The sequence below is a fragment of the Nelusetta ayraudi genome, unplaced genomic scaffold, assembly GCF_046127955.1.
Source record: "Nelusetta ayraudi isolate G7.1 ecotype Tasmania unplaced genomic scaffold, CSIRO-AGI_Nayr_v1 ptg000026l, whole genome shotgun sequence".
Classification (NCBI taxonomy): Eukaryota; Metazoa; Chordata; class Actinopteri; order Tetraodontiformes; family Monacanthidae; genus Nelusetta; species Nelusetta ayraudi.
In genome coordinates, this window is record NW_027466076.1 from 533,540 (window position 1) to 553,334 (window position 19,795).

At 49.3% G+C, this 19,795-nt stretch overlaps 1 protein-coding gene across 1 annotated transcript; it reads right to left on the minus strand.

Annotated features, from left to right (window-relative positions):
• Positions 1 to 195: 195 nt before the first annotated feature.
• Positions 196 to 17,864, minus strand: ptprbl (protein tyrosine phosphatase receptor type B, like). Its single transcript, XM_076028646.1, has 33 exons — positions 17,624 to 17,864; positions 14,990 to 16,713; positions 14,311 to 14,593; positions 12,369 to 12,647; positions 12,024 to 12,287; positions 11,159 to 11,425; positions 10,784 to 11,059; positions 10,354 to 10,632; positions 9,447 to 9,713; positions 8,752 to 9,015; positions 8,247 to 8,510; positions 7,567 to 7,830; positions 7,223 to 7,486; positions 6,635 to 6,904; positions 6,273 to 6,536; positions 5,935 to 6,201; positions 5,345 to 5,635; positions 4,973 to 5,251; positions 4,740 to 4,889; positions 4,404 to 4,656; positions 3,692 to 3,819; positions 3,492 to 3,597; positions 3,101 to 3,178; positions 2,770 to 2,787; positions 2,607 to 2,688; positions 2,404 to 2,494; positions 2,227 to 2,303; positions 1,998 to 2,132; positions 1,732 to 1,854; positions 1,462 to 1,625; positions 1,060 to 1,195; positions 688 to 805; positions 196 to 610 (listed from the first exon to the last, which is right to left on the minus strand). The coding sequence occupies exons 1-33, from the start codon at positions 17,685 to 17,687 to the stop codon at positions 588 to 590; spliced, it is 7,812 nt and encodes a 2,603-aa protein (XP_075884761.1). The 5' UTR covers positions 17,688 to 17,864; the 3' UTR covers positions 196 to 587.
• Between the last annotated feature and the right edge of the window lie 1,931 nt (positions 17,865 to 19,795).

Here is a 19,795-nt window from a genome sequence, read left to right on the forward strand (position 1 = left end):
AGATTTTGTTTTAGCTTAATCAATTTATTTTGGTTAAAAACAGTGATTAGATTTTTCCATAAAAATGTCAATGACATGGTTTGAATTAATTTAAGGTGTATTAAGATTCTAATGGGCTGGTGTCAGCACCAATAGCGTTGGTTATTTGAAGACGCTGTTAGAGTGCTTCTTATTAACAAAAAAAAAATCATGGGGTCAAATGTAAATAAACGGTTTATTGAGTGTCTGTTTGTTATAAAAGGTTTCAAAACTTGAGAACAGACTCCTAATGAAGAGGTGTTTATCAGTAATCCATCTGCTCATCATGAATCATGAATTATCATCATCATCATCCTCAAACTGGATTCCTTCATACACAGTTCTTTGCGATTCACACGTGCAAATATAAAAATATGTTATTTTTAAAAACAAGCAGTCAGACTCTATAAATATCAATAATAATGTACAATTCTGATAACATTCACTCTGCAAGTCACATAAATAATTACAGCCTTTGATTTCTGGCAACAAAAAAAAAAGAAGAAATATCAACACTGGCTTAAAAAAATAAATCAAATTTTCCTGATGCGCCTCAGCGGTCAGAACCTCTAACGCCTGGTGTACAGCGGCTCTGCGGAGGAAGGATCCACACGTGACCGTCAGTTATCTGCTGTGACCGCGGCTCGGCCGCAGGTTGCGCTCACTCACCTCTCTGGGACGTGTAGGTCACGTTCTCGTAGATGGGACAGAGGTGGTGCTCCTGCTCGCGCAGCTTCCTGGCCCTGAGAACGTCACGGATGCACTGGTGGAGGTACGCATACTGGCCCTGAGGACAGAGGGGGAGGAACGTCAGAGCTGAAGACAGAGGTGGAGGAGAAACATCAGAGCCGAGGGCAGAGAGGTGGAAAAACATCAGAGCTAAGCACAAAGGTGGAGAAATAGAGGTGTAGAAACATCAGGAACTGGGTCATAACAGACGACGGAGGCGGAGAAGCGCCACTCGCACAAAGGAGAGAGTTGAGGAACAGATCCTGAGGAGTTCTTGTCCCATGAACACACTGGGGGTGGAGTCACTCCTACCTCCGTCTGCACCATGTGAGAGCGGTGGAGCCGCAGGTCGAAGACGGAGCCGTAGATGTCCACCGTGTCCCTGGAGTCCAGCTGCTGCAGCACTCGGTCCAGGACGATGAAGGTCCCCGTGCGACCCACACCAGCACTGACACACACACACACACGCACGCACGCACACACACACACACACACGCGCGCGCGCGCGCGCACACACACACACACACACACACACACACACACACACACACACAGAACGTAGCAGAGTTAAACTTTGAAACGTTTAAACGTTGAAATACGAACAACCTGTTAACAAATCAGATTTCTTTCTGCTCCTGGCTGGCAGAGCCAGGAAGCCACAGGATTTTAGGTCTTCCTGCTGGGTACAGCGCCGCTGGTGGGTGTTGTGTTTACCTGCAGTGGACCACCGTCGGACCAGAACCGGGACTTCTGTTGACGTAGTCCCTGACGGTGCGGACGAACTGGATGAGGGACTGCGTGGTCTCCGGGACTCCGTGGTCGGGCCACACGGTGTAGTGGAACTGGCGCACCAGCCGAGAGAAGTTCAGCTGCTCCTCCTGACACACACACAAACACACACGCACACGGAAACACAAATGGAAGCTGTTTTGTGTTTGCTGGTCTTTGCAAAAGAAGCAGGTGTGTGACAATGTTCTCACTTACACTGCAGATGTTGAACTCTCGAATGGTCCATTCAGGCAGGACGGATTCCGACAACATCTGGACGATCAGGTCCCCGTAGTACAGGGCGTCGTGGTCAAAGGGCCAGTAGTGATCACACTTCACCTGGACACACACACGTACACACAAACACAGGTAAAACTAAAGACCTACTTGAGCTTCATGACTTCTGTCTTTTAAAATATGAAACAGAGACGCTACATACACTTGTCTTTCTCAGACACACATACACACACACACACACTCACCCTGCCCTTCTCCACACACTGGGTCACCATCACCACGTTGTGCACGTTCTGCTCCCAGACCATCTTCCAGAAGTCATCCTTGGTCCCCGGCAGCGGGCCCTGCGTGGCCACGTACTCCCTCCGGAAGTTGTTACCCTGCGAGACGACACGCAAAGCCCAACTCATCCTTAGTATGTGTGTGTGTGTGTGTGTGTGTGTGTGTGTGTGAGTCAGCTGAGTTGGACCTTACAGGGATGTAGCTGGCGTTGATGTAGTCTGAGCACGGATCATCGTCCATGCAGGAGAGCTTCACCCTGGTCGAGTCGTCTGAGGACACAAACCACATGTTGGATTTACTCCGTTTAGTGTGTCCTCAACTGTGTTATGTGCTGGAATGTGTGTGTGTGTGTGTGTGTGTGTGTCTCACAGGGCAGGATGTTGTTGTATCGGTTCTTGCCGCGGTTCTCTGGCAGTAGAGCCGAGTCCAGGGGTTGAGTGCGTCCAACGTCTTTCAGGTCCTGACGACCAAGACAACAAACACAATGTCACTTTGTGTTTGTTGTTTTTCTTTGTTATGGATCGTCTGCGCGGAGGCGAGAGCTCGGCGCCTTCTGCTTCGGAAAAACCCACCTCGTACTCGTCCGACAGCAGGTAGTTGGAGTCCGCCTGCAGTTTGATGAAGTGAGACTCAAAGTTCTGGACCTTGATGGGGCTGAAGGAGACAAGGTGAGTTAAGGTTTGAGGGAGGAGCTGAAAGTGCTGCGCACAAACACGCTTAAGACGCTTTCCTCACCTGGAGATACGACGGTGCCTGCAGAGCGAGACGGGGAAGAACAGTCAGCATTACACAATGTATATCGTACAGAAACAGTGTTCTTAGTTTGTCTTAGTATTGCGTAGCTGACTGGCCTCCTTTGGGAGAAGGAAAGGCAGGAATTACGAGGTTAGAGGTTCAGCAGTGGCAAAAGCTAGAAGCGACTTCAGCAGCATAACCTCATGTGAATGTTTAAACGTGTCACTATCTTCATCTCAGCACGCAGTAAAATCTCCTCAATGACGGTTAACTTGAACGAGAGGATTCATGCTAGCGTGACGCAGCAGCGTGTTAGCAGGAGCGTCTTTACCCTCTGAGGCCCTGGTGGCCTCCTGACGGCAGTCTCTCTCTCCTCGCACTCATCCTGACGCTCGCCCTCTCCTCCACCCTGCAACACACAGCCGTAGAGAGAGTGAAGTCAACGCAACAGCGGGTTTTGTGTCCATAATGCAAAACAAAAAAGCCACAAAATGAAGACTATATAACATGGAGTTAGGCTCAGTTGCTGTTGGGCTAACTGGATAATTCAACAAAACTGTCGCTCCACGAAGAAGATGGTTGCAAAGATAAAAATTATCATCATTATTATTATTATTATTATTATTGGGCAACGTTTTAGGTGTTGATGACTACTATTGGAACGCTGTAACTTTGGATGGTGGGAAAGTATCGGACCACCGCGGGTCGGTGGTCTAACTCACACTTTGCGAGCCTTTTGCCTGCAGACCAGCAGAGCGGTGACGCCCACCATCATGGCAATGAGGAACATGCCGGCGCTGACGCCTTCGATCACGCCACTCAGAGGTTCTGCGGGACGGGAAAAAAACAAAAAACCTTTCAGCGCCTGAAAAAGGGGGCGCCTGCTGTGTCGAGGAGGAGGTCAAGCGGAGTTTGGGCTCACCGGCCTCGGTGACCACCGGCAGCGACAGGAAGGTGTCGGTGAAGAGGGGCGGGGCAGCAGTGACGGCGGCGGCGGCGACCTCGCTCCTGTCCTCTTCAAACAGCTGAGTGAACGCTCGGACGCTGAGCCTGCAGATGGAACGGGAGGGCAAAATAGAGTAGAACAGAATAGAATAGAATAGAAGGCCTTTATTAATCCCACAGTGGAGAGTTCAGACATCAGCCAATCACAGTCCGCTGCGACAATCTGCCGACGACCTCTGTGATTTCAGTCTTGCAGGATAATTGAGACAATCAGTTTCAAGAGGTGTTTCTTGGCATACATAACTTATGCGCCCCCTGGTGGAGGGGTTACCCTACATATATTATGTTACATATGTTAATAACGATATTCTGGGAGGGGGTCGGTGTAATACCGTCAAAAAGTTTTACATACAAGTCAGGCAATGAACTGTAGATGTACATGTAGTAAGAAGTTGTTCGACTTTTTGTATGTGGGCGCAAGTGTTGGGGCGGTGGGGAGATGATCTTGTGTAGGGCAGCAGGATTGCTAGCAATGCTACTGGCAGCCTCTCGCGATTAGCACCCTCGACAAAAAATGGGGGCAACAACTCCACTGGTACAGACAGACACACAGGACCACTCGTGGCAGAGCACCAAAATGTGAGTGAGTATCAAAGATTAGGGGTTGAAGTAAACCTGGGGTGAAGTACCTGTAGGCGGTACTGGGCTTCAGCGGTCCGTCACAGTACACCTTCAGGTCATGGCGATCCGACTGTCGGCCCTCGCAGGAGCCGCCCAACGTCTCCATCCCCGTCCCCAGGCTCAGTTGGAAGCTGCTGTCCGGGCTCTCGGCACACAGACTGGGGAAGTAGCCAGTCTGGTAGGACTTGACCGAAGTGTTGGATCTGTAGTCCAGATAGGATGGCAGAGGGTCCCGCTGCTCCGGCTGCAGGTCCTCACGCCCTTTAAAAATACACCACATATGGCATATTAATATCCCAGCATGCACCGGGGGAGCAGGCGTCAGCGGTCAGGTCCTTGCGCACCTTCAGACTCGGTCACCACCACGGCGAAAAACCGGACTGCTCCGTTGACGTCGTTGAACCAGCTACAGTTGAAGTTGAAGAAGACGGAGGACTTGGTGACAGCTGCCGTCTCGTCGCTGATCCGGGTGCTGACGGGGGGCACTGGAGGACCTGCAGGTGTAGTCACAGCAGTGGGTGTCACAGCTCAGTTCAGGCTCCCCCAGCTAGAGGGTTCTCACCCTGCAAATGCTTACGGTCAATCATGGTAACCACGCTGTCCCGGACCTCCTCGCTGGTGGTCCCGGCAGAGATCACCTTCACCGACACGGCGTAGCGCTTGTGCGGCTCCAGCTGGGTTATTACATATGTAGTGGCGTCCCGGGTAGTGCGTCTGGAGTAGACCAGAGTGCGGGAGTCCTGGTGCAGACACTCGATGGTGTAGGAGTCGTAGTCGGCCTCTGGGGGCGCCCAGGAGCAAGAGATGGAGGTGGAGCTCTGAGGCCGACAGTGGAGGCTCTGGACTCGCTCAGGCTCTGCCATAAAAAAAAAAAACAAAACAAAAAAACACCAGTCACTACAAAGCTCGTCCATACTATGGTTTTCAAACAGGAGGTGCTGCCACCTACTGGTTCGGATGCTGTTTTGGATGGCTGTGCTGTAGGAAGGAGTGGCACCGGCCTGCGTGGCCCCGCTTACGGTGCGGAGGCTGAAGGTGTACCGACGTCCAGGGTACATCCCCTTCAGGATGCGGCTGCAGGAGGTGCGGCTGTAGTACGGGTTGATGATGGACAGCTGATCTCGAGGAGACCACTGCAGTTCAAAGTCATCATAGTCCGAGTCCACCGGGCTGCTCCAGGTGATCTCCAGGGAGGTGTTGGTGACTCCTCGGAACAGCAAAGAGGTGGCAGCTCTGGGAGCTGAGACAGGAAGGGGAGGAGGAAGAAGAGGAGGAAATGGAGAAAGAGAAGGAGGAAAAGAAAGAGGAGGCGGAAGAGGAGGGGGAGAATGAGAAAGGTTTGGTTCTTGTCAATGTCTTTACAGTGCAACTGGCTCATTGAGCTTCTGAAGCCTGGAATGTGACTCATTCAGAAAATCTCTCACAGAGAATTGGGAACTGAACCCATAACCACCTAGCTAATAGATGCTAACCACTGCAGTACTAAGATATCAGTCCAATCCAATCAAACCTAGCTAAATGATAATAAGGTCCTCTCACCCGTCCTGCCCAGTGTGCTGGCTCCGTTGCTTAGCTCTCCGCTCTGACTCAGCACCTCGGCCCGGTACAGCCGACCAGGGACCAGGCCCCAGAAGACAAACTCGATGGCCTCTTTGCCGAGCTGGCTGCACGCCTGCTGAGTGCCATTGGGGTTGTAGAGAGTCAGCAGGTATCCACTCAGGTCGCCGGCTCCACGATCCCAGTTCACCCACAGAGTGTCCGACTTGTTCCCACTGCGAACCCTCAGAGATGCCACGGTAGCCGGCACTAAAGACAGGAGACAGGGTTTTCGGATTGGCAGTTCCAAATTGCGGGGCATGATTTGCCTCTGCGCTCACCTGTCCTGGCCGAGAAAGACGACTGGTTGCTGTGTTCACCGCTGTGGGTCACCACAACCACCCGGTAGGGCGCCCCAGGAGTCAGACCCTGGAAGGAGCACTGGAGGGCACTGGCTTGGCTTTGACGTCTCTCCTGCAGGGAGTCGTCGCCTCTGTACAGGAAGAGCTCATAACTCTCAAAGTCTCCCTCCGGTGGTGACCAGTGAAAGGTCAGACTGTTGGTGCTGTTGGCTTTAATGGACAGACCAGTGACCGTGGCTGGGCCTGCAGCAGGAAAGTTTAATTATAAATTATTTAAATTTTTGAAATAATACTTTAAATCAGTTTTTTGTTTTTTTTAATCTATCTGTCGGAAGTCTTACATGTGCGAGCCTCAGCGCTGACACCTGGACTGTGGAGACCTCCACTGCCGGTCTGGACCAGGACCCGGTACTTCCTGCCTGGTGTGAGGTCACTGAACTGGTGCCTTGTGCTGCCCGACGCCTCCGAGGTGTTGGTCACCAGAATTCCGCGATCGTCCAGGAGCTGCAGAACGTAAGCGTCCGACACGCCCAGAGCTTCCTGCCAGCTCACCTGAAGGCTGTGAGTGGAGCGGAGCTCCTCCACCTGGAGCCCCGTCACCTTAGAGGGCACTAAGCAAAACACACCTATCATTAGGCCCAAAAATCATACCCCCAGTGGCGTAAAATCAATCAATTACCGTAATCAAGAAAGAAAATGACTTGACCCTAGGGAGATTTACAGTCTCCTGCTAAAACTAATGCTTTGTTGGACTGTCCCCCATTCATTGACTGTATAAAAAGAAGGACAATGCTTCTGATTTTATCAAAAAACCTACAATCTGCCATTTGGAACCCAGAAGGAGGAACACAGGGGGTGGAATCCAGAGGGAAGAAGTCAGGACCCTCTGAAACCGATCAGCAGTTAATGTTCACTGGCCAGTCGGTCACCTGTGCGTCCACTGGCCGTGTTGTTGTTGAGCAGCTCCCCGCTGGCCGACTGCACCATCACGCTGTAGGCCTGTCCGGGCTGCAGCGAGCCGAACGTCACCTCGTTGTGGTGCTTGAGCACCGGCCGGGCGTCCAGCTGGCGGCTCAGCCTGAACAAGAAGACGGTGTAGCCGTCCACGTCACCCTGGCCAGGCGTCCAGCTCACCTTCAGGCTGCTGCTGTCGCCGCCGTTGCTCACGTGGATGTTCTTCACCTTGCTGGGGACTGAGCAGGAGGAGCAGACACCTGCAGCTTTATAACTGAGGAGAGGTTGGATGTTGCGGAGCGGGTGAAGGTCCGCTTACCTGTGCGGCCCTCGATGAACTGGGCCCTCTGGTTGGGCCCACTGAAGGTGGACACCAGGACCTTGTAGAGGCGGCCGGGCGTGAGTGACGGCAGGCGACATTCAGCCACACCGCTGCCCAGCGTGAGGGGCGGGAACACCTTCATGTCGTTGAAGAGAAGCTGCACCTCGTAGTGGTCCACGTCACCAGGGGCTGCCTGCCACGCCACCTGCAGCTCTTCGGTGCCGCGGCCCGCGAGGACCAGGGAGCTGACCACCGCCGGGACTGAGGGCGGGACAGAAGTCAGGAACAGGAAGTAGAAACCACAACTGATCAGCAACTAAAAGTTCAGATCTCTGGATTCCTGGAGGATTAAGGATCAATGTGAAGCAAGTTGAAACTACACTAGTCACTCTTCAGTTTCTTTGATATGTTTTATAACTTTGCCCAGCTTTAGTTATGCCATCTTATCAATGACTACATCCCTAACTAGCTATTGGTCGCCTATCCAAATGAGAAGGTCCAACAGTCCATAGTTGGTTTTAGCAGGGGGCTGTAAACAGAGGGCTAAATCTGCTGCTTTGTTGAGAGAGTTTTTGTTGTTGGATGTTGGATTGGACCTTGCATGTTCTGTTGTTTTTGTTTTTGCCAAACTGAAGCTCCACCCCCTTCAGTGTTAGAGTGTACGCATGACCACTCACAGGTACGTCCGTGGGTGAAGGCGTTGGCCTCGTATGTGCCGCTCCAGGTCCTGACCAGCACAGTGTAGAGCCTGCCGGGCACCAGACCAGTGAACACGCACTCATTGTGCGTTTTGGGCACCGTCTTGTTCTGCAGCAACACGTTGTTGTGCTTGATGAAGACCTGACAGAAGTCAAAGTCACCGGTGGGGCGTCGCCAGTACACCCTCAGGTAGTCGTCGCGAGCTGCGTGGTTGGCTGTCGGGTTCTGGACCTTTGAAGGTTCTGGGAAGGACAGAGAGACATGAAGAGTAATGATGCCCTTATTAATCCAAACAGCGACAACATCAACACTGATCTACTGGTACTGAATACTATACTGAAATACTGAGCCACAGTGGAATGGGGTCAATACTTTTTAATATCGTTTTAATATCTTTTTATCAAGATATTAGAGTTGTATAAATTGGTTATTATATTTCAAGTACACGAATACAGTCATGTGACTGTCAGTCATATGACTTACGCGTGCGCTCCTGGATAAGAGTGTGGTTGTGGTAGGGGCCGCTGCGGGAGCTGATGGAGATGTTGTAGAGGCGACCCGGCACCAGGGAGTTGAAGACGCACTCGGGGCTGGACTTGGATACGGACACGGTGTGCAGTGTCCTGTCGTGGTCGCTCAGCGACACCAGGTAGCTGTCCACATCACCCGGCGCCGGCCGCCACGACACGCTGAGGAAGTCAGTTTGGCCGTTGTTGCTGACTGTCACCTCGCCCACCGCGGCCGGTACTGGGTCGGGACGAGAGGGGAAACAGAAATCACTTTTCCTGTCTTCCTGTCTGTGGTTCTTGGTTTTGGTTTGTTTGAGGACTATTTTTGAACAGCAGATAGGAATTCCACAGAGAATTCCTGTAACCTTTTGTACAGAGTTCGTTGTGACATAACAATGGAGCTCTACCCTTTTCCTCTCCCAGGACAGTACAGGACAGGAAGTCGGAGACACACAATGTCATTGTTGGTGTTGTTGTCAAAGCTTCCTGAAAATTCATGCTTTTCAATAATACCCTGCACACAGAGCATCTTTTCTGACCTCACATGTGACCGGGATCAGGATGTTCACATGTTGCATAACACGATTTGGCTTGAAAAGTACAGTCCAATATATTTGACCCTTGACTGAACCATAAAACAATACACAAGCATTCCCACTTGGTCCTTACCGGTGCGTCCCTCAACCACAGTTTGTCTGGAGTTCTTCAGAGCCCTGCTGGTGGTCAGCACCACCTTGTATAGTGCTCCAGGCCTCAGGCCATGGAAGCTGATGCCGGTGGTATTGGCCTCAACGCTCTGGTTCTTGATGACGCTGCTTTCACGGACAACCAGGAGTCGATAGGAGTCCAGCTCGCCGGATGGCCTTTCCCACTGGGCCTGCAGGCTGTCAGTGGTTCCATTGTTGGATACCTGTAGCTGAACAACCTGAGCTGGACCTGACAGCAGCCACAATCAACACATAGCATTAAAAAATGAACAGTTCATTGGTTAAGCAATTTTGTGTTCTTTTTCCTTCTTAAAAGACTTTTACAAGACTTTTGGCAAGATGAGCTGGCTCTTTGTTAATATTTTTACCGTTAATCCCTTGAACCTAGCTAGTTTGCCTAGTTTGTACAAGCAGCTCTTACTTGTTTTTAGCTGGGTGACATTTTATACTCACATAAGCTGAATGTTTCAAACTGAAAAAAATACTATGCTTATAGCTTATGGTTATAACTAACTTAAGCTAACTCAGCTAACTCATATGTGTACTTCTATGACGAACTAGTTTGCTGAATAGCTAACTACTCTTCAAGCTAACCACTTTACTAATAGCTTTAAGACAACCACTTTAACGACAGATTGCTATTTACATCCATCATACTTTTGTACTATTTTTTACTGCTGGTGTTTTTGATATCCACCACAAGTTAACTGAACAATGTTTTCAAGCTAACTTAATTATTTTGTCCCGTATTTCACTTTGAGCAACCCAATTGTTTTCATTGTATGTTTATACAGTATTTTAAACTGTCTGTGTACGACTTTGTCCAAATAATCTGAAATATGTTAACATCATATTAAAGTCACACGTACTGGTGCGAGCGGTGACGGAGGCTGAGCTGCTGAGGTTGCCACTGTTGGTCGCCACAGTGACGGTGTACAGCAGTCCCGGTGTGAGCAAGTTAAAGGTGCAGTCCATGGCCTCCCGGGTGAGGTCCCTCTGAGCCACGGTGGTGACGGTGCCACCTCTGTCATCCACACGACTGAGTAGCAATGTGAAGCTGCTCCATTCGCCAGCCGGCTGCTTCCACCGGATGCTCAGACTGGTTTCATCAGTATGGTGGACAACCAGCTGCTGAACGGCGCGAGGAGCTAAATGAATGACAGCGGTAACAATCAACAATCAATTCTGCTTTTTCTGTTTTTGTTCTTTGTGTCTCCAGAAACACCCAGAGCAAAGTGACCCAGACCCAACGTTGCTTCTTCTTTGGTAGTGAAGCACATAACAAAGAGATCAACTCACCCAGCTGGACGTAGCAATTGGCCGTATTACCCAGGAGGCCGCTGTGAACCGTCACTGCGCCCTCATAGACTCGTCCAGGTACCATACCAAGAGCCAAAACAGAGAACGTGTGCTGGACGCTCAGTTTGCTGATGGTCTGGTTCACCATAACTTCTGAACCATTCTTCAGCAGGATGCTGTAGTTATCCCAGTGGCCTCTGGGAGGCACCCAGCTGAGCCTAAGTAACTTTCCATCACCAACGGGCAAAACTGTGAGAGCCGAAACCCATTCAGGGACTGGAACAGAGGAAACAGAGGAAACAGAGGAGGAGTAAATGGGCAGCAGAGAACCTGAGGAGACCTTGACCTATGACCTGTGACCTCCTTGACATATACCTGTCCTTCCAGTGGCTGTCCTCTCAGGGCTCACACTGTCGGCTGCTGCCGTCCTCACATCCAACTCGTACACAAGACCGGCGGTCAAGCCCTCAAACGCAATCTGGGTGATGTTTGGAAGCAGACGGTGCTCCTGGTGGAAGAATCCCGGAGCGGTCAAGGTTGCCAGGTAGAGGTCAACTCCTCCCTCGGATGGCTTCCAGGATGCTTGAAGAGCATGCGAGCTGCCGGTGTTGTCCAGCCTCAGGCCCGACACAGCAGCCGGGACTAATGGATGGATGGTGGGGCGAGGCGGGGGAGAAAGCAGGGAGTTCAAAGACGAAAAATTACTGATGTGGTCCAATTCAAATGTCTTTTCTCATTAAATCACATCCTTTAGCTATAGGAAGATTTGGTCTTGTGTTTTTTACAGCTTTTGCAATTTTTCCAGAGGAATGTCTGTTGGTCTCAGGTGGGTTCTGAGAGTTTAGTTTTAGAATGGGAAAGGTCTAAAGGTGGAAGAATGGCTGCATGTAACTATTATACACCCATCAGTACCTCCATACCATATGCTCTTCCAAGGGCACCCCAAGGTGTTTAGATATACTGTAGTCCCTCCAGTGTGTCCTGGGTCTGCCTTCTATCAAGCTGGGCATTCCTGAAACACCTCCATGGGGAGGCTTCCAGGAGGCATCCTAACCAGATGCCCGAGCCACCTCAACTGGCACCTCTCAATTCAAAGGAACAGCTGCTGTACTCTAAGCTGGATGACCAAATTTCTCACTTTATCCTGAAGGGATAGGCATCATCGGCATCACTGCCAACGTTCCTCCAATCTCTATTCGACACCCACTAGTTTTGACCACCAATATCCCATAATATTTACCTGTGGCTGCCTGCCTGGAGGCGGCACTCTGCAACCCCACAGCTTCAGTTACCATGGTGACAGAGTAGAAAGTCCCAGGTCGCAGCCTGTCAAGCAGAACTGAGGTGGAGGTGTTCTGCAGAGAGATGTTCCTCAACAGAACTGCATCCTGATCCCTTAGTAGGAGCCAGAACCTCTCAGACCAACCGGGACCCGCCTGCCAAGTGACCCTCAGGCTGTCCGAGCTCGAGGACACTACCTGCAGGCTGTGGACGGGCGACGGCGCTGGATGAGAAAGACAAGATGAATGTTAAGATGTGAATCGGATTGTTGTATCGATGTGCCACCCAGCATGATGTGACTCACCTGTGGCTGCCGATGTGCTGACAGGTGCGGCGCTTTTGTTCCCAGCTGAAGCCAACACACTGACGGTGTACTCTGTCCCCGGGACCAGGGAGCTGAAGCCGGATTGCGTCGCAGCGGAGCCCATCAGCCTGGTGCTGCGTCTGGATCCACATGCACGGTCCTCCAGAATCACCTGGTACCAGTCCACATGTCCCACTGAGCGAGACCAGAAGACCCGCAGAGCTGTGCGGACCCGAGCTGGGTCCAGTTCGACTCGCAGCGCTGTTGGACCCACTGGCTCTGGAGAAGGAGAAGGAAAAAAAGAAAAACATCTTTCAGTTTCAGTTTCATCAGCATCCAGCTGTGAGCTGTGATATGACGAGAGCTCTTTTTCTGCTATGGAAATGTTGTCCAGTTGGGATCAGACTGACCAACTGCAACATTTGGACACTTTGGAGCAGCTTCCCGTTTCGGTCACAGCTATACCCTGGCTGTAGTGCCACCAACTTCTCATTCGGGGACACCAACTGGTCAGTTGCAAAAAGCTGTAATCTCAGCAATCCTACTGCTGTTTTCGTAAGTAAACTTTTTTAAACTAACATTTTTAAAATTTATTTTCTACTCTAGGACTCAACATTACAGTTCTTCCTGACAGGTTTCCCGTCCACCTCACCTGTACTTCCTCCTGAGTAACTTTTACCTTCCGGGAGCTGCTCTGCTACTCCTCCAGACTGTTTTTGGAGCGTTTCCTGCATTTGTGTTGCAGCAGAGATGAACGGGGCTGATACCATTGTGTGAGCCGTTTAAAGAATGAAGCATTTTTCATCGACAGGCGCTTTGAGAGCAAGTGCGAGCAGGAAACATAGAGGCAGAGAAAGAGAAAAAAAGTCTTCAATCTTGAACTCTTTAACGACAGCTTCCCCCTTGGGGAGATGAAACAGTTTCCTGTTGACACCTTAAGGAACAAAATGTCTTTGCCAGTGAGGCGGTAAAAGAAGCACGTGAGATCTTGGTCCCTTGCTTACTTTTAATTCTACTCAGCAACGTGTCTGCCAAGAGTGAAGAATGTCTAATCTGTCCTCCTGCTTCCTGCTGCGGGAACAATGAGAGGAGGGAAGAGGCACAGAGGAAACAAACACTTGGATAGTTGGAGATCTCAGTAATTGTGCTTGGACCTCTTTCACTGATGAGTTCACGGCTAGACTTGAGTGATCAAGTTTACAGGCTTGTCTACGACCTGGATCAAGGATACAAGAACTCAGGACTAGGTCAGCAAAGTTAATCCTCTTGTTCAGGTCCCTCAGTTTTGCTGTACCTAAGGGAAGTCTGTGTCCATCTGAAACAGCTCCAACCTGAACCATTTTCATATAAAATAAACTTTGCTGGACCCGCAGCCAGGGTCACATTGCTTGTAGCAATTTTCTCCTCACTCAGACAACTGTCCGACATTAAAAATACTATGGAGATCGAACTCTTGTTCTTTAAATTAGTGGACATCCGGTCCAGCCTGACAATAACAGGAAGCTGTTGTCGGCGAGCAAACAGTGTGTCAGCCTGATCCCAACTGGACAGCATGTCCTCAGTAGAAGAAGAGCAAAGACCTTTTTTTTTTCCTTTTTTTTCTTTTACTCTACTGCTGATTGGTTCTGGACACACTTTAAGGTTACCATCGCCGTTGGTCCAGTTATGCAACCCTCTTTTGCACCACAACAACAGGCTGGACTGTAGCAAAGAAATTTGATTGGTCTGCCTTGAATGTGTCCAATCACCTTTTCAAACATGTTCTAGACTCTTTCCCCCTGATGGACATGTCAAATGGATCCCATGGATTTGGGAGACATTCCTTCTGACATGTCAGGAATTAATTGTAGATTCTATTTTAGAATATTATATATTAATTGGTATACCTACAAAGTGTGTTCACACCTCTCACCAGAAGCAGAGATTTCAACAGTGACCTCACCCGTGCGAGCCAACACGCTTTTCCTCTCTCCGCCTCCGCTGGGAATCACGGTGAGACGGTACAGAGTCCCTGGCTGCAGGTGTTTGAGGTGACAGACAAAATCGGAAGTGGACTCTCCATCCAGGTGGCAGAGGGCAGACCGAACCTCCGAGCCCTCCATCACCAGCAGGCTGAAGTTACAGGGCTGAACGCCACTGCTGGAGAACTGGACCAGGAGAGAATCCGAGGTGGAGGTGATCTCAGTCCAATTGGCTGAGCAGTGAGGGGGCGTGGTGGGCGGAGCCTGGGGTAACACAATGACACAGGGATGGACAAATGTGGTGAAGAAATAGTAATTAACTCTTATTAATTATTATAGGAAGTAATTATTATTTCAATTAACCTATTGTGACCCACACAATCCTAGGATAGATATATTTTACATATCCTTTTACTTTTATATTTTTTGTGGTTGTTGTTTCAGCTGGTTGATTTTGCATTTGCAGACAGGTATTTCACTTCTTTACAATTATTTAATCAAAATCGAATTGACAAAAGCAATCGTTGGATCACTCTCAAAATAACCAGCAGCTATGTCTCAAGTGGAGCCACAACATATGGGTTGCCCTCTGGTGGCTGGCAGATATGAAATTGACATGTTACTTTTATTAAAACTCCAGTGTTTTACAAAACCACTCACAGCTGCCTTTGTAGTCATTGGTGGCACTGTGGAATGGACAAAGGTGGTACTGGGGGTCGTGCTGGTGGTCATACTGGTGGTCATACTGGTGGTGGTACTGGTGGTGGTACTGGTGGTGGTTGTAGCAGCAGTTGCTCTTGTACTGGTTCTAGCGCTCATGGTGGTTGTCAGTCTAACTGGACTGGGAGTGGTTAGGGCAGCGGTCGTCATCTCAGTTGTGATAGGTGCGGCAGTGGCAGTGGTCAGAGGACTTGTAGGCGCTGCTTCTGGAGCAGCACTGGTGATCCTTCCTGTGGATGTAGCCTCTGCTGTTGGAGATGCCACTGGTGGTCTGTCCCTGATTGTCCCGCTTGCTGGGGAGGCAGCTGACTGCACTGGGGTAATTGTGGGTGCAGACGAAACACTGCCTGTGGTCACAAATGGATCCATTGCCAACAGGGATGTAGATGTCAGACGTGATGTTGGAGGCACATAAGTTCCTGAGGTGGATGAAGGTGAACTGTGTGTCTCGTTGTGTGGCACCTTCTTGTCCGTCCATGAAAGTGTCTCAAAGGTTGTGTGCTGGTTTGACTCCGTGTTAGTTCCAGCACGTAAATCAGATGAGACATCAGAGGGGACCTCGGACGTGAGCTGGGTGGTGGCCTGGGGGTCGGTCTCAGAGTGGACTTCAGAGGTGGACTTAACACTGGCCTCTGTGGTGGCATTAGACAAGAACGTGGCTGTGAGGCTGGAGGGGACTACGGAGGGGACACTGGACGGTATCCCTACAGTCGAGCTGCTGTCGGTGACTGAGGTGACCTCGGAGAAGACCTGTTTGTGGACCTCGGAATTGGAGGAAACCTCAGAGGAGACCTTGGATGGGACCTCTGAGGTAAGTCTGTCGTTGACCTCGAAGACCTGGGTGTGGACCTCGGAGTTGGACGAGACGCCCAACGTGAAGTTGACTGGACTGCTGGAATTGACATTCGCAGGATACTGGGTAGTGGACTCTGAGGGAATCGTGGAGGGAGCTCTGGAGTTGAGGGACAAGGTGTTTACCTCCGAGGGAACCGGGGTGCTGACCTGGGAAGTGAACTCTAAAGACTCCTGTGAGGGAACCTTGCCTGGAGCTTCAGAGGTTAAGTTTGAGCTGGCCTCTGTAATGTTTGGGATGGCCTGCGTCGCATCCACAGAGGTGACTGTAGCCGTCAAACTGGCCGCAACGTGAGAGTTAACCAGGCTGGTGTTCGAGTCTGAAGGGACGGTCACACTGTCGCTTTGAGTTGCAAACACTCTGGTATAAACTCCATCGGTTTCTGTCACATCCTGAGGGACGTCTCTGACTGAAGAATCCTCTGAAGAACCTGTGACCTCAGCTGAACTCCAGGAGGCGACCTGGTCGCCAATTAAAGTTGACCACTCCTTGATTGGATCCACCGTAACCGTTGCAGGACTGGAGGCCTTGACGCGGCTGGAGGTCAGATCTGACACCTGCGTCAGCGAAACGCTCGTATCAGACCTTTGGGTTCGAGGTCCGCCGGGGTCAGTTGCATACGTTTGAGCCCCTTCGCTGGTTGAGTGGTGGACCTGCGTGACCTGCCTGATGGTTTGGCCCGTTTCCGCTGTGCTTGACAGCTGTGCAGTTGTAAATGTCACAGTTGGACTCCTGACGGTGTTGGCGGCGTTTGTTAGTCCCAGAGGTTCTCGAGTGGATGAATAAACGACACTGGAGACTTGAGTTGTGTCTGGGAAAAAGAAAACATCTTTTCTGACATTTTTGCCAGGCATTTGGTTCATCATTTACACAATTCTCCTTCTTTGTACTAGTACTACTACTACTACTGCTACTACTACTACTAATAATAATAATAATAATAATAATAATAATAATAATAGTAACATGTTGAAAATGAAAGTAGTAATTATCAATATTCATTTAATTTCAAATATTTTTTATTATGATGTAAAATAGATGTAATGACACTTGGCTTGTTTGCCAGTTAAGTCCAGTCTCAGTCTAGACTTGCTTCAGACTAGTCTGGACTTTCTGCTGTTGAGTTCCAGTGAACTCGTTTGCTAACCGTGAACCTTTCTCTCACTAAATCTGTCAGGCACTTTTGGTAACAGGACATGTGACCTCTGTCTTTCCATCCTGGTCTCCTCCCCTGTTTTGATGTCTGAGCCATTTTTCTTTTTCTCTCTCGCGCTCTCTTTTTTTGCAGGTCAACAGACATTTTTGCAGGTTTATCTCAACTGGATAAAAAAAAAAAAAAAAAGTTAGCTACAGCTCAGAGATCCACAGACACGGATGAAGCATCAGAAGCAGATGAAACAGAAGAGCACTGACAGTTCACTGGCCATAAATAGATATTCAAGTCCAACAAAAATAAGTAAGTCCAACAAAATAGCCACAGTCTTTAAACTCGTGAGTGAGTGCAGGATTTTCCAAACAATAATGATTTAAGGCGACCAAAGAACCAGATTAATCTCAGTCCCTTCCAAAGATTTGGCGGTGAATTAGTACTGACACCTCACTTTGCTGAAGAAATTCACACACGGAGACACACAAACCACACACACACACACACACACACACACACACACACACACACACATAGTAACACACATCAGCAACATCTTCATCATCATACTCACAGACAGCACTGAGTCTGAGCAGCAGAAGGAGCAGCAGAGTCCGTGCCTCCATGTCTTTTGCCATTTGCCGTGTGCCGGCTCTGTGGCGAGCAGAGGAGCTGACGGGAAGTGAGTGTTTGTCGGGAGGAAAGAAGTCAGCGAGCAGCGCTTCCTTCTATTCAACGGCTGCCCGGCTTCCAGGACCAAGGAGGGCTCGGAAATACCAGAGAACATCCCGCACAGCCGCGGCAGACCTGCCTGGAGAGGAGGAAACATAAAGCAGCAGCAGCAGCAGGAGGAGGAAGAGGAGGAGGAGGAAGGGAAAGAGGAGGAGGAAGAGGAGGAGGAGGAGGAGGTGTGAACAGTTCACACGCACACAATGTGCAGGTGAAACTGAAATATCCCTGGAATCACACAAAGACATTCAGTGGCTTCAACTCATTCATATTATCATTATTATTATTATTATCATTATTATTATTATTATTATTACACTGGCAGAGACTAGAATGAGTTCAGCAGTGGCTCAGACAACAAGTCGTGTCGCCTGTGTTGTAAAAACTTCTTGGAGAACTTTGAAGGTTTTCCACCACTGAAAGACTTTAGAACACAGAACAGCTTTTCTGTCTGGATCACCTCATCTCTCCGTTCCTCAGCCAGTGAAAAATTGTTGTTGTTGGTGGTGGTGTTGTTGTTTTTGTTGCTTTAAAATAATCTTTCTTAGCTGCAGACTAAACCATGGTCTGTAGGGGGCGCTCTTCTAAAAAAAAACACACCTGGACGGACATTTTATTATTTATTGTAGTCTAAGGGGGAATTCAGCCAAAGATCTCCTGATATGTTCATCCTGGAACATATCAGCTTGAGTCGGACAGGCACGTAGACACACACACACACACACACACACACACACACACACGACTCTGACATCCTGTGCTCCTGATGAAGAGGAAGAGGAGGGCAGTGCAGTTCCTCCCCTTCCTGCCTGCAGCCCTCACACAGCAGCAACACACACACACACACACACACACACACACACACACACACGCGTCTGTTTCTGTCCAATGCTGAGTCCGAACACAATGTTCCTCACCTACGGCAGGAGGACACAAGGGCCTGAGGATGAGGAGGATGAAGAGTGTTGTGTGTTCAATGGGTCTGGCTGTTAATGGTTGAAGCATAATAAAAAAAAAAAAAGTCTATCTAAAACCAGTTAGTCTGTCGATCTGAACATCAGCAATTTGACTGTGTGGGAGATTTTATTAGACCGTCTGTCTGAATATTAAAAAAAAATAAATAAATAAAAATGAATTTCAATCAATCCAGTTAGTGTGGGTGTGTGTGTGTGTGTGTGTGTACACAAGTCCAGAGTTGTCACTTTTGAACCTCTGTTGTCAAGGAGGAAACTCCACCCGCAGCAGGAAGTCGTGCTGCTTCACCTCAAACACAGCAGCACCGCGCTGAGCAGGGACACACACACACACACACACACACACACACACACAAAAGAGAAAAATCAAGAAGTGACTTTTAAAAAGTCCACATTAAACATTGGAACCAGATGTTGACGCAGGGAAACTTCTTTTCGGAAGCTTTTCGGGATTTCATGCACCAGGTGCCGTGCCAACGCCTTGTTTTGCCTCCACCTTGGTGCCCAGACACATCCATCGCTCCTCGCCAAGGTCAAAGGTCAGGGTCCCAGCGTCACACTCAAGGTTCTTCTCACGGATTGGCTGTAAAGGAACCGTGTCGTCAGTGACTAAAGGAAGACAACGCTTTCTGGTGAGAAAATCCACCAGGGGTGTGTGTGTGTGTGTGTGTGTGTGTGTGTGCGTGTGTCTTGTGTGAGTTCCCACAATTAGACTGAAAATTCTAAAACAAAGAATGTATTCTTTTGAATTATGTAACTAGAAGCACTGAGGGTGAAACTCGGCACTTTCATTCATAAGTTCACATCTTTCAGGGATGGATTTTAAATTTCTTGAGTCCAGCAGGAAATCGATGGCAGATGTTCTGATGTTTGTTCGTTCTGACAAAACGACAATATTTATTGTTAATTGCTGCTATTTGATTGTAAATATATCTCTTTCTTTAAAATATCTTTCAAGAATGTTGCCCATAGATATAATTAAAAACAACAAAAAATATTTTTTTAGTAATGTGGTATTCATCTTTTTTTTTGGGTTTTGTCAT